The sequence below is a fragment of the Diadema setosum genome, assembly GCF_964275005.1.
Source record: "Diadema setosum chromosome 20 unlocalized genomic scaffold, eeDiaSeto1 Scaffold_20_unloc_1, whole genome shotgun sequence".
In the NCBI taxonomy this organism is placed as follows: Eukaryota; Metazoa; Echinodermata; class Echinoidea; order Diadematoida; family Diadematidae; genus Diadema; species Diadema setosum.
In genome coordinates this window covers 791,649-806,963 of record NW_027307649.1, presented here as the reverse complement: position 1 = coordinate 806,963, position 15,315 = coordinate 791,649, and the positions used below count along the sequence as shown (strand labels likewise).

Here is a 15,315-nt window from a genome sequence, read left to right as displayed (position 1 = left end):
CCGTCGCCAGTAAAATTCCCCGGGCAGTTTCCTTGCAATCTGCTACTTGGTATTTCTTCACAACCCAGCATTGTCAAACTTGAAACTTTCGAACTTTCACAGCCTTTGTGCCAATAAACTACAAGCCAGCATTGTCAAACTTGAACTTTAGTACGTTTACAGCCTTCGTGCCAATAAACTATAACATGAAATAGTGCACCCGTAACATAATATCAAAATAATGTGCTGTGGTGCTCCTTGCATTGAAACTGACATTAAGTGGAAGCTTAAAGGGTGTGTACAGTTCCGGTCAAGGTCAGGATTTAGCTTTTAACGTTTTGCGAGATATTCAGAAACCACTCTATGAGATGTCAAAGAGTATGCAATTCTAAGGGGTATCAAAAGTTCATTTGATGAAAATCGGTTTTGAAATGGCCGAGATATCCAAAAATAAGGTGAAACAAAAAGATCCTAATAAAAGGCGTGGTCTGTCGCCTTTTATTATTATCACTTTTTTGGATATCTCAGCCATTTGAAAACCAATTTTCATCAAATAAACGTTGACACCTTCTTAAAATTACATGCTCTTTCATATTTCATAAGAGGTTTCTCATTATCTCATTTAGGAATGTTCAAAACATGAATTCCCATCTCAACCAGATATACTGTACAGTCCCTTTAAAGCTCTTTAACATTTACATGCACAAGATGCCATTGTGAGCGTTTCCTCTTAGTTCGTTTGTGTGCAGTTTTTTTCAATCATTTTTTTCATGTATAATAGGCCTACTTCACGAGCGGAGATCGTTATCAATTGGCTACGTATATATCTGACAGCTGTACTAACGCTCATTTCAAGAGAATCACATACAGAATCGCCGTTTCATTTCGTTATCTACGGCATCGCAATTTTGCGTCTTATCAGCGTATGAAATATTAAAGAAGAATTCTTGACTAGTTAAAAGACTTTCTGAAAAGAACTAGTAAACTTTTTCGAGCACACTATTACAAATTTCATCATAATTGGATAAAAAATTAATAAAGTTATGAAATTGTGAAGTTTGGCAAACTGATTATTAGAATTTGAGGCTCGAGTATAATTGCGTTTGAACAACAACAACAACAACAAACCTGGAAGGTTCAGGATTTTTTGTAAAGACTATGCTTGGCAAGCTATGAAGTGATGACATCATCAATTCATTCATTTGCATATTCTTTATTGACTGTTCAAAAACAGGACAACTTCCTTAATTTTTGTCCCATTTTGAACACATTTTCACTGTTATGCTCATAAAATTTCACTCTTTCTTATCAGTCTAACTTTTGACTGATGCGGAATGTCCCTAGAAAGAGCTGAAGATTTCATGAAAAGCCGAGGGCGGTATCGGAGGGAGACAAAGAAACGAACAGGAGCAGCGAGAGAGAGAGGGGGAGGGGAGAGAGGACGGAGACAGGGGAAGCAGGAAGGTGAGAGAGATAACCTCCCCAGGAAGAGAAAGGATGGGAATGATGAGATCAACATGAAATTTTACTCACACAAGGGCGGTATGCATATAATTAAAGTAACGGGTTTGCCAGGCTAGAAGCGTGGCTTCGCTCGATATCCAAGGAACTTATATCTTTTAGGTTACTCAAATAATCATCAGATTGGTTTCTGTGGATGAGTATGGTGTAGGAGAATTATTCACGGAAGAGACTGATGGCACGTTCTCTTACAAGTAACATGGAGCTATTCACGCAGGTTAAATCCATGACATTCGCCCCTGCGACAAGTCTTATTGCTTGTTGTTGTTGTTGTTGTTGTTGTTGTTGTTGTTGTTGTTTTGATTTTACTGGCGTGTATCACTCAAGATTGAGTATTGCTCCTAAGGAAGCCATAGCCTTTTGTCAAGGCCCTCTCACTGTGTGATGGCTATAACAGGCGGGCGGCTGAGCTAGCTTCGTTCGCCCCCATTCGCTCAGCACCATACAGCGAGAAGGCCTTGGCAAAAGGCTACGGTAGCCACGGAGCTGTAGACGCTGATGTGTCTCAACTTGAGCAAAAAGTCTACATTGACACCAGGCCCGTAACTAGGATTTTTATTGGGGGGGGGGGGGTTCAAAATTTGGTAGGATTTTTATGGGGGGGGGTTCAAAATTGGAAATAGTGGACCTTTCTGAGGGAGTTAAGCAACCAAGCGGGATAGGGTCTCACTCTGGAAGGGGTATATTTTGGACCCTGCTCGCTAGCGGGGGGGGGGGGGGGGAACCCCCCCCCCCATCAATAGTTACGGGCCTGTGACACGGTTGATATATCCTTGACGGAACTACGCGACAAACGTACTGTACCTCAAGACAAGATCAACACACCTCCGATTTTCGTGACTGCGTGCTCCCTTATGCTATATTGCATACTCAACAACTGTAGATTGCAATAAAACTGTCCTTCGAAACACACACGTGGTACATGTTCACATAATAATTTCATACCGTCTACAGGGGAAACTAGGTGAAGTCAATTATCATGGAAGTTTGAAAAGTCTCTGACCGGAACTGCTCAACGACCATGACGACAGGTAATTGAACGGTCAAGAATGGGAGTTACGTACCAACAGAAAAATCCTTAGCGCAAAGCTTCTACATTTCCCCCTATTTTCAGAATCAAAATATCTCAAATTACAGCGCAAACACAGTCCGGATTGTTAAAATCGGAAAAATTAAAAGTAAACCTCTTCTTTTCTTTCGGGTTCTGTGAGTGTGATAAAAGCACCATCAATTCGTCTTTGGAACAAAGAGTCTTCGGAACAAAATTAATTCAAAATTCTGACACTTAACTACAAATGGTTATCGTGTAATATCTTTGCACCGTGAGCTGCCAGTCAAAGCTACACTAATCTGCTTTCTCCAAGGTGACCTGCAAGCAGGAACTTGATACGACTGCAAAGTTCCCGTTTAGTATCGGAGGTGAGACTCTTGTTGTCCAAGATTCAGTTTGAATGATAACTGATCATAATTCTCATGTAATTTGAACCTAGATGAACTTAAGATATTTCAATGAAATCCAAACGCTCGTCACCGGCTTCATCTCGATATGCAAAAATATGACAAATAGATAAATAAATTAATGAATAAATAAATATATAAATAAACAAATATGTAAATTTAAAGAAATACGAATATACAAATGTAGGCCGACATATATACATATATATCATATATAAATAGATACCCACACAAATATGGAATGTGGGAGACATGACTCCAGTATATGATTATAACTGCTATCACTTGTCATAATATAACTGTATCATAGAAATATTTTTCAACATTCGTCCATTAGCATTCATTATTTACTTACACGCGGAGGCCTCGATTCTCCTTTCTAAGCATTATGTCTAAATCAATGTTTTTGTTAGCAAATTATGTGATAGAAAACCAAAGCCTATATACACATAGCACTCCAAAGACGATATGGGAGCTAAGCAAGGGTAATTTACGCTACAAAAAAATGCACAAGCTACGGTCTACACTATAGGGCTTTTTACACTTGCAAATCTTTGCTTAGTCCCGTACCAACGGTGGGGCTAAGGGGGGCCTTAGCCCCACCGTTGGTACCGGTACTTGTACAGTGCACAGCGTATCGTGAATATTCATGTGGTTTGGAAAGTACGAGACTAAGAAATACGAGCGTAAAAAGGTCAGTTTTCTCCTGGACAAGAGCTTAGTACGGGATTTATTGGCGAGTGTAAAAAGCTGGAAAAAAAAATGGTACGGGACTAACGATAGTTCTGGGTCAGAGAAAGTGCGGGGTTAAGAAACACACATGTAAAAAGGGCTGAAAAGTCCTCATTCATCATTTTGATGGTAAAAGCATAATTTTCAGTCAGACGATCTCCCCTTCAAAAACTAAATACATGAATGAAGTACATGACTCATACACCAAGTCTATTGAAAAATAAAAATCTGCAGGTCTACTCAATTCGCGCGGAGCAGACGTTACGCACATGTTCTTCAAATCACACCAGAAATCGAATTAGTTATGAAATTAATCTTCGCATACGGAATAAGGTTTGATAATGACACGCCTGGCGCAAGTGATGCAATCTGCACACACATACACAGCCAACGTATGAGCATAGCAACCAACCTCCCTGTTTTCAACCTCCCTCCTCCGAGGTATGGCTGGTTTTTATAACTTCTTTTTGTATTGTTGCTTTTATCGAAACGAAAAATGCAGCATATCAAAAATATCACCAAGACAGTTCTACTCTACCAACACAAGACAGACGTTTTTATAACTTGTGCACGGATGGTCCACATGGGGGCAAAGTTGCGAGCTCTGGTCCTGGGAAATCATCTTGTTTTCATAATTGAAAGTGGAATCTTCTGCAGCTATGTATATTTGACATGGGAAGATGATCTGGGTCCGATAAACTTACGCGGCACTGTTATTGCAGCCTTCACCTGAGAAATCCTGTCGAGCGGGAACACAGATCCCTTTCGACAGCCATTAAACTAATATTCTATGTTATTTTGGTCACTGCTGACTCTGAATTAAACACCTCCGTATACTACATGAGATTGTCTCTCAGTTTTAAAGACAGATTTCAAAGGTAATTTCGAAGGTGTAGACCACACATTTTTCTCAACTTTCATTACATAGTTCTTGAAATATTATTTTGTTCATTTTGGTATTCAGATCGCTCACTGAAAAAAAAAAATGCATCACACGCTGACCAAAGAAAACGTAAGTTGGGTGTGACCAGACAAACAAGGAAAAGTAGAAATTACGCGGTGCGTAATATATGTCCCCGCCGGAAGTAGCATTTTGTAACAAAATGTGCAATATAGGTCAAAAATCAAGGTCAAAGGTCAAAGAAGACAAAGGTCAAAATTCTGTGTAGAAGTTTTAAAGCCCTCACCTAGTGCTATCAAATAAAGCAAACGGAATCGAAATCGGGTTAGAAATGGCGAAGGAGTAGCATTTTGTAGCAAAATGTACAATATAGGTCAAAGGTCAAGGTCAAAGGTCACAACTGAAATTCTGTGTAGAAGTTTTAAAGCTCCTATGTAGTGCTATCATATAAAGCAAACAGAATCAAAATTGGCTCATAAATGACAGAGAAGTAGCAAATTGAACATTTTGATCACACACGGACGCACACACGGACGGACGCACGGACGGACGGACGGACGCACAGACACACACACGTACGGAGCCCGTTTCATAGTCCCCTGCTCGAACTCGTTCGGCGGGGACAAAAAATGGCTACTATACGTTCCGATATAATATAGACCCTATTAACTTGAATTTATCATGATCTACCAATTGCGCGTTTTACCAAGGACTTGTATGAAGAGGTCCACTATAGCAAATTTTTAGGCCTACATCATGACCTTTTCTTGCTATGTTCACAGCCCGAAACTATTATTATCATAGCATTATTATGAAGGAAATATTGAACGAGTCTAATACCATACATTGATATGTAATCAATCGATGTTTGCTGTCTATTTACTTAGATTCGGTATATGGATCATAGTAGGCAGTAGGCAGAGAAATGAGTAGATATATCGCAAGTAAAATGTTAATTTGATGAGATTATGATAAGATATAGAATCTAATATATAGATGGAATCATGAATACGTTGACGTAAACATGGATGTAGGCCCTATACATGTAGGTACTGAATGTAGAAATTGACACATATGAGCAAGAAATAATTCATGAAATTCTTTCACTTCTTATGACTATACCACGTTTGAGCTAAATTTAGACGCATGCTTTCTGATATATCAAATGGCGTCTCCTATGTATTGGTCTTAAAGTGGCATTCGGTGGGAAGTAAGACAGCTTGGTGGGGGGGGGGTGGGCTCAATGTTTAAAAGATGGATCAAATTTTGCGACGTGCTTGGTGGATGCATCAACGTGAAGAGTGAGTGAACTCAGTGAAGTATCGAGGCGTACTCGTCTTCACCGTCGATCACAGCGTTGGAACAAACATATGCATGGAAGATTATTTCTGTATAGCTTATCCTACAGCGATTAATGCGCATCAAATCAGAAGTTGCTCGCTCTTTTTTTTCCGCGTTGTTTCCACATATGTTACTTTAAACCAGATCTGAGACAGTGTCCCAGTGTGAGACCAAAACTGAGTTTCTTTCGATCGAGTTACGTGACCATGAAGACCACGATATCCTGCTGCTGTACGTGAATAAAAGCTGAGATTCCCGCTCCTGCCAAATCCGTATGTTCACAAAAGAATCCGAAGAAACTTGTGACCAAGTTTTCCCCCGTGCGCTCCTCCCCCAACCCCCCCCCCCACAATAAAAAAAAACCAACAACCACACACGTGACAAAACAAAATGCCTCAATGCTGTTGTTGGGTTGTTGTTGTTGTGGTTGTTCTTTTCATATTTTCCCCCATTATTCGACGCCTCGATAGAAAGTTCAAGTCGAATGAACCTTTGACCCGCCTCTTCTTAATTGGCAATGACGCTAACATGGACCAGACGCAGAGAGTCTTTGATTCTGATTTGGTTTGCCATGACAAATAATGGCATCAGGAGTCTCGCTAATCACGTTTGTGTTTATACCAAGCAAATCTTCGATAAAAAGACATCGTAAATCAAACGTGGAAAAAAGAAAGAATTTGATAAGATGAAAATATGACACATAATGAACATAGTGTGCATTTCAACAAAGCCAGTCAGAAAGTTGATTGTCTGTTTATTTGTTTTTGTTTGATTGTTTTTGTTTGTTTGCTGACAGCATTCAAACAACTATTGGAAGAAAATTACATACCTACAGTAGTAACAGGACCTACTCTCTCTTACTGACCACTGACCATGCGCAAAGCTGCACAACAAAGGACAAGGTGAAACCCGATAAGTATTTTTTAACTCTCTCAATACCGTAGGTAACCTGTAGGTGCACTAAATGCCCACTAAATCAGTGCATTATGACGTCGTGGTTGTGAATCATGGGTTAAGCCACACCTCCGTCTCTGGTTTCATCTCCCAACAAGGTTACTCCAAAACGCTGCACATGTTGTATTTAGCAAATATAGTTAGTTAGTTAGTTAGTTAGTTAGTTAGTTAGTTAGTTAAGTTAGTTAGCTAGTTCACAACAGTAATAATTCGGGGAAACTCAGTGAGAGACGTTATTTTAACGAATTTACGCCCATTTACGCTTTTTCAAGTAAATGACAGATTATTATAAATTCGTCCTATCAAGCGCTCATTCGTTATTTGTGACATTGGATTTGAACCAATAAAAGAGGTCATTCGAAGATGATTGTGACGGAAGCTGCGGTCAAGGTAGTCCTATCTGAACGTTGTTTGTGGTATACATTGTACAGTGAACATGTATTTGTAAAGCGGCGACCAAACATATGATCTTGACATGAACAAACATTATCTCCGCAAAACGATTGTGAGCGAGCGCCATGAGACAGTGATCGATGGCTGGCATTCAGAGTAAAATTAACGGCTTAACCCTAAAGGGGCCGGGCTTTTTTGGCTATGCTCAGACCGGGGGGGGGGGGGGGCGGATTCCGCCCCCCCCCCCTGAGATCTCGGCCATCGGTGGTGCGATCGCGATGAAATTTTGCATGCGTGAGACCCGCGTCATAATCTACAAGATTGTGTTATAAGATTTTTTGAAACAATCAATTTCTAATTTTAATTAATTAATTATGCAAATTAGGCTCAAGGTGATATTTTAGCTTAATTAAAAGCATTGAGAGTCTAATTTTTGATCTGTAAATCTGTTTTAGCATATTCAACAATTGTACATCACAAAAACTTCCAAAACTCGTTTCAATTCTTATGTATTTTATTGTTTTCAGAATTTCTTATGTATTTCCTTGTTTTTCAACTTTTGTTTTTTCTTTGTTTTTTCATTGGAAATTGTCACTGACCACTTTTCTACCATAATTAGCACAAAATTAATCAATGAAAGTGATTAATTGTAAAAATAATCAGGTTTTTATGCCTTTCATGACAGAGCACTGTTTTCCATAGGAAATGTACACAAAATCACAAAATTGTGCCCGTTTTGGAGCGACATTCCGTTACAAAAATGGGCGTGGCTTCGCAAAAGTATGCGCGGACGTTGCAAATTTGGTCTCAAAAGTTGCGCGAGACTTGAACGAAGAAAGTCAAGAAGCCTCGCGATGAGGCCTTCTCGCGTTACAGAATTATAGCGCGAAACGTCGAGGGGGGGGGGGGCGGATTCCGCCCCCCCCCGGCCCTTTTAGGGTTAAAGGGATGGCATATATAGTATTGGTTGAGGTGAGGATTCAGCCTTTAACTTTTTTGCGAGGTATTTAGAAACTGCTTTATGAAGTTTTATAGAGCATACAATTCTATGGGGAATTCACAGTCTATTTGATGAAAATCAGTTTTGAAATGACTGAGGTTTAAAAATAAAAAACCAAACAAACGATCCCGATAAAAGATGGGTCCCATCCTTTAATATGATAATTTTGTTTTGGATATCGCAGACATTTCAAAACCAACTTTCATCAAATAAACTTTGGATTCCTCTTAGAATCATATGCTCTTTCATAATTAATAAGATTTCATTATCTAAAAAACAAAACAAAACAAAAACTACTGAATAAAAAAATCACTGGAAACCTGAAGACCCATCTCAACCGAAACTGCACCACCCCTTTAATCCGCAATGTTAACTGCAACATTAGTCCAGTGCACTTGTAGGTTTTATAATAAAAATTATGCATGATTCCTTCGATGAAAAACAGTCATAATTTGTGTTTTACGCATCAGGAGTTATGACAAATATATAAATATATATATATATATATATATTTCAATTGATGTGTTCAATCATTCAGACAAAAAAAAATACAAAAGGACAGTGAGAAATACCATCCCTTCCATCTACCCCCCCCCTCTCTCTCTTCTCTCTACCTATCTCTCTCCCTACCCTACCTTTCCCTTCATCCATCCATCCGTCCATCCATCAAATACATACCCAGACGATGTACACACGAGCCCGCATACAAGGGCTGTATAAGTACATATTATTATTATCATACCGTCATACATCCGCTCATACATACATGCATACATGCACACACGTGCATGTTATTGTTTATACTATTCAATTTCAAATACAGTATGCATGCAGAAATGCATTATAAGATGAGGATTTTAGTCCATGTGTTGGTTCCAGTACACAAAAGATGAACAGAAGACACTGTGAAGCATTATTAGCGATTAGAAGGTGTTGGACGCTATTGGTGCATTAGAATCTCTTCTTTTCACCTTTTGAAATACGTTTTATACACACATCTGTCTACATTCCCAGAGGGATAATTATCGTGTGGATTCAGAGCTTGCAGAACTATTTGAACAAATCAGTAAGGTTTCAGGAAAGTATAGCAATTTTTAAAAAGTTTAGAATTTTTGAAGTTTTGTTTGGATTCCCGTGCCGTCATCACCGTTTGAGATGGTTGTAATAGCCCTATGCAAAGAAAATATAGAGAGATATCCACAAATTGTACAATAAAAATGTAGATTGTTATGAATAGTATACATATTCCATTAGTATTTGTATTTAACATAAGGGTATGATATAAGGTTATATCAGTCCTCCTGTCTTCTGAAGATGGTAAGTTTGTGAGCTCTTCCATTACGCTAGAAAATAGACAATATGTGAAATTCTCTTCATATTTTCTTTATCTCTCCCCCCCCCCCATGTGACAGAACAGAGTTTTTCAGTCTTCTTATCAAGCAATGGCGGAGCGTCGTTTGTACCCAGAACTGCAGAAACTCATATTTTCTGAACTTCGAGCGCTTTTCCGCAAACTTCACTGATGGCGTTCCACTGATATTTCTGCATTCACTGAGCCAACATAATTTATCTGTTCTACGATAAGTTATCTATACACATGCCCAACACCATGGGTTAGAATTAGCAGTAGCAATTATAATCATGCACTGATAAAGTGCTCATTTAGAATGTTGTCATGGTTGTACAGTGCTTTCATTTTTTTTTTCAGCTGCACAGCTTTAAAGCCAGCGTGCACATCATGTCAGAGAAAATAATATTCCGATTTGTTGGCAAGACGGCACAATATGAAGATCTATTTGACGGGCTGTAGACTTAAATTTCTTAAATTTCTTCTAAATTTCTTAAAATTCTTAAATTTCACTCATGCAGAGAGCAATCCTTGACAACTGAACGTCCATTCATCTTACAGATTTTTTTTTCAACATGTACCCCGTGGATGTCACTCACCATTTTCCCTGGCGGTTTTCGTGGAGTAGAACGGAGTATCCGAAGTACGAGCCGGCGGGGTTGTTGTTGTAGACAATGGGCGTGGTCTGGTCGACGTTAAAACTGCTCGTGTGATCGAGCACGGCAAGAGCGAACAGCGCCGCGATTTGCAGTATTGTCCTCATATTCCACATGATTCCGAAGCGAAAGGCAGCTGCTTCGCTGAGAAACGCGACGAGTTGAGCTGGAAAATAAGAGGTGAAATAGAAATTAGTTGTTCTTTTGTTTACGAACTTGCAAAAGGCACAGATCAGCCTGCTACAACCAGAATACAACAATTAAATTATCAAAAAAGACAAACACAGTATTGAAAACGCCCAAATCTGTGCACTAAGCTGATAAGAATCTCTGATTTTCAACCCCTCGAAATCATCCACCAAAGGTAGTCTGAACATCACAGTTCTGGTATAGTAGAACAATTATAAACATCCACGTACAAAGCATATACTTCGTTAACCGCACCAGCGACCACAACCCGTACCGAGTCGGGGTCGCATGGCAGCCCTATGGCTATCGAAGAACCGCCTGATATGGCTTAGCATTTTGGTGACCAGAGACCAGAATACTTATTTACACTGAAATACTGTTAGATAAGATACTAACAATCAGAGCCGCGGAAATCGATTTACAATATGATCTGTTTTAAGAGTCCAGCGAAAGATTTTATCCGAGGTTTTAGTTCCTCCACACTTCGTGTCGTAGTACAACTTACACAGCGCATACGCTAACAGCCTTGCTGTCGATCGGGTATGGATAAAACGTAGCACATATTGTAATACACAATGTATGAGTGTGGAAAAAAAAATCCAGGACGGCTAGCTGAGAACTGAAATGAATATTCATTCGTGCATGCGCAGATCATTTTATTTACGTGATATGTTCAAAATGGCGATTCGCATCTCGCGGAGATGGTCTCAAAGATGATGACGATTAATCTTGTTTTCGGAGGTAATGGTGAGGGATACATAGTTGCCTATAATATTCAACAATATGGTATAACAACATGTGACCTTTCGTTGCGAATCCAAGTGTCGTTTTGAACGATGAGTTGTTTACTGAATTGCAAGCATCGCAGTGCACTTGATTACTTCACTAAATTGCATACAAGTCGTCGGGGCGCGCCGGGCGTAGTACTTCGTATACACGAAGTTCATGTAGTATACCCTAATTATCTTCGTGCATTCTTTCTATACTCGAGGCTATTCTTTTAATAAAATGTGATGCGATACGTGTACGTACTCAAGAAGTAGGAAGAACCTTCATTAGCTTTTACATAAGAAGTTTTAAACTACAAATTTACGCCGGTGGGAACCACCTCCCTGCATATAAGGTGTACCTTATTGAGGGAGCGAATCGGAGAGGGGATCTGTCGGTGCATGGTGTGTGCAAGAGAGTGGACCCTCTTACCCGTGTATAGGAGAAATACAAAATCATTTTCAAGTTGCATTTAGGGTACAGTTTTAAAGATGAACTGTCGACACGGCTTAAGTTACGCGGTAACTATTTTCGCAAGATTCCTTGGCCACTTGAGCACTCGGCTCCAAGAGCACACGAACATTACAATGCATAAAATTATATACTATAGGCCTACATCGCAGACAACGCAGCTGTGCGGTTGAAGAGCGTTTGGCAGTATTGATCATTAGTATACTATGACTATTGGCCCGGTAAAAAGTACATTTGGGACAAAGGCAGTGCAAAAGACTGGTCACGTGATAGCTCTCAGCCAATTGTTTGATAAGGATCCATATGATCATTTTATAAAGTTGTCCAACCAAGAAACTTTGAAATGGTCACAAGTGATTTTGTACTGCACAACTCCTTGCAAAGCCCCCACTGATTGGAATTGGTTGACGAACTAACCTTTTTTCAGGAATAACATAATATGAGCATGCATGTCGCGTTGATTTAACAAAAATGGCAAAGCTCATTTCACTGGCTACACTAGAGAAATGGTGTAAGAGTGTAATGTTCGGCTGACAATCTTGTGACCATACACGGTGGCCTTTTCCCAAGCTTCTTTGACCTAAATTTCAATCAGCCTACTTCGAAAGGTTTACACGTCAAAAAGATTCTCGCGCCCCATACGTCAAAACAGCCCCGGAGTAAGTTTGCTTTCGACTAACAGAAAAAGTTGTGTTTCCGATTGGGCGACATTGACCCCTGAACTTGCGTCACAGCGTCTGCAAATCCGAATTTAATCATCACCGCCGTCACCGCGGCGAACGAGCGGCGGCGAGAGCCTGACAGAACACCCCTGACGCGGCCGGTGATGGGGTTTTTCGAATACGACACGGCAAAAGTTTCGTCGACGACTGACGAGCCAAAGTTACCGGGTCTTGTCGTCTGCATGAGATCGCGCTGCTTTCCATCTGCTTCCTCTCCAAAAATATATCATTGGCCCTCTTTTACAGGTCAGTTAAGTAGGTTTTACTTCGTGATGAATGATATCTAAATGGCGTGCAGCTGCAACATCAAAAGGAGCGCAGAAACGCGACCCGACATCTTTTTTTTTTCTCCTTCTGCTTAAATGGGGTTGCCCCGTGGGAGACACAAAGACCCACACCAGTCTCATCAGGTGCGCGTTTGATATGCACCACTTCACCGGTCGAAATCGGCTCAACTCTTGTTGTCCAAATCTTGTGCTACCCTCGATGTACATCGGTAAACACCGAGTTGGTATAGTACTTGAGTTTTCAAAAGTTCCGATGTTTATACTACCACCTATATGAAGAGATCTTGATAACAAATGTCACCATGGAAATGCACCGTTTATTGAATCAAAATCTATCCTAAAACTAATATGTATGGGAAGTACAAGGTATGGTAAATCCGGTCACTCGAAGGTTTTTCACTTTGGCAGCATTTATTTTCTCAGGGACTCTTTACTGGCAATTGACAATATGATGACATGAAGTAAAATAAGATGAACAGATCGCCCGAACTTTCATCAAATCGCGCGGGAAATGGGAACATTATGGCATCTTGAAGTTTCAAGTGTTTTCACCGATCAATAGTGATAATGGTAGAAAACACACATGATGTACTACATCCCACTGTAATCGCTTTAGGCCTATACACAAACGCAATCAGTAAGCATGGAAATGGTGTTTACACCAATCATACACCAATCATCTACAAACCATTAAACCTTACAAGTCACCGTTGTTCGGTTATTAAATGAGTACGCTAATGTAATGCAAAGGAGGAAATAGAGAATACATAGCTGTAAGATTTATGGACATAACAGGTCAAGGAAATACCTGTGAGTTGCTGGCATCATAACTCAATTCTGTCATATATCATTATAATGAATGTTTTATCATACTGGCTTATAAATGCGTACAAAAAGTCTTCTTTTCACATAAATTATTGTTTTATCATGGCCGACATTTATTGAGTGAAGTTATGGAGGAGCCCATGCTTTAAAGTTTGCCGTTGGTCTAAGTAATAGCTCCGTAAATCATGTCTGTATAAAAACCTGTGTATTTATCCAACAGTTTATCCGCGGGGTTGTTTTCTTCGAATCTCTCTACACAATGGACACCGCTTCACTTATCAGTTCTCTCCGATGTGTCCAGTATTTATTCAGAGACTTAACAGTAGCTGCGTGATTCGACGACGCGTGGACAATGACTGTGATCGTAATGCAAGAAGGGTCACAAAGCTATCTACGTATGTGGATAACCATCTATCATACATAAGCCCTTATAATAATGAAGCACGTAATTGTGTAAGTGGCATTGTGCAGCATCATGAGCAAATCAGGCAACATGATGATTCACGTCAACACGTGATCTGCGCTCAGTGCTCACCGCTGCATGCGGTATAAGCTGTTCTATACAGCATTTCTTGCAAGAAATTTAAAGAAAACGTCTTAACTGTAGAATTGACACGGATTCCGGCAAATTGTTGATTCCGTTTGTGGAGGCTGATGGGTGCTGACCTATACTACTGTGAAACCACGGAAAGTGGGTGCATGTAGTCAGTATTCGATACACCGGTGGGAAACGAGATGGTCTTCGTGTCCTATTACTACAGTTTGACTCCATTACTTCCATTGTCCCTGAGAGTATGTATGAGAGTATAGACGTAACTCCTTGGTATAACATTCCGTGAAATGTTTACACACGAGAGAAGGAGTATATGAGCAAGGGAATACGGGTGGGAGAGAAATAGAGGGTGGGATTTACACACGATTGTGTGGACATCTTCACATCAACATGCCACTTAACCCTAAAAACACCCCACACCGTAACAAACGTCTGTGTTTCTTTGTCTCCTCTGCAGGTGATGAAAAATTCGGCCAGTTTTCTCTCTTGAACTTGCGCTTTGAAATCGGCGCCTCCATCTGACAACGCTTGAGTGACAACCTACTTTGGTTGTTTATGTAAAGAGATCATTGCACTTCAGTTAAAAGTGGTTGTTGGTTGAGGGCACGACATTCTGGTTACAGTTCGTTATTCCGAAGGTTATTCCGAATGTGCGTTACAAAGGAAATCCAGTCTAATTATAAGTTAGTCTGATAAAAAAAAAAAAAAATCTTACGAGTTCAGCGGTAAAAATTTGACTGAAATCGGATGAAAAAGAAGGAAGTTATGACATTTTGAAGTTTTGTTTATTTCTGCTAAACAGTTCTTGTACAGTGGATATGAATATGCAAATGAGAGAGCCAACCATGTCATACCCTCACAATTTTCCACTGATCGTGTACAAAAAAAAAAAGACGAAAATTTATTGTTTCTGTCATTGACGTCTGAAACATGACGTTATTCCTGGTTGAATAACTTCAGAATAGTGATCAGTTAGATATGAGGATTTGGGCCTCGGGCATGATTGCGCTTTAATGAAAATCTGGAAATTTCAACATTATGTAAAAACTATATGGTAAGTTATGTGAGGGAATGACATGCTCACTTTGTCATTTGCATATTCATATTAACTGTTCAAGAACTGTTCCCCCCCCCCCAAAAAAAAAAAAGAAATAGCGAAACTTCAAAATGTCATACCGTCCTTATTTTTCATCAGTTTTCGATCAAATTTATACCGT

The 15,315-nt window shown here is 39.8% G+C and overlaps 1 protein-coding gene across 1 annotated transcript in view; it reads right to left on the bottom strand.

Moving 5' to 3' along the window:
- The window catches only part of LOC140245684 (integrin alpha-9-like), a 102,317-nt gene extending 89,700 nt beyond the window's left edge, over window positions 1-12,617 (bottom strand). Inside the window, exons 1-2 of the mRNA XM_072325227.1 lie at window positions 12,392-12,617; window positions 10,227-10,449 (exon numbers count right to left, since the gene is read on the bottom strand). Of these exons, the coding sequence (XP_072181328.1) occupies window positions 10,227-10,449; window positions 12,392-12,617 (449 nt within the window). The remainder of the gene's footprint in view (window positions 1-10,226; window positions 10,450-12,391) is intronic.
- Between the last annotated feature and the right edge of the window lie 2,698 nt (window positions 12,618-15,315).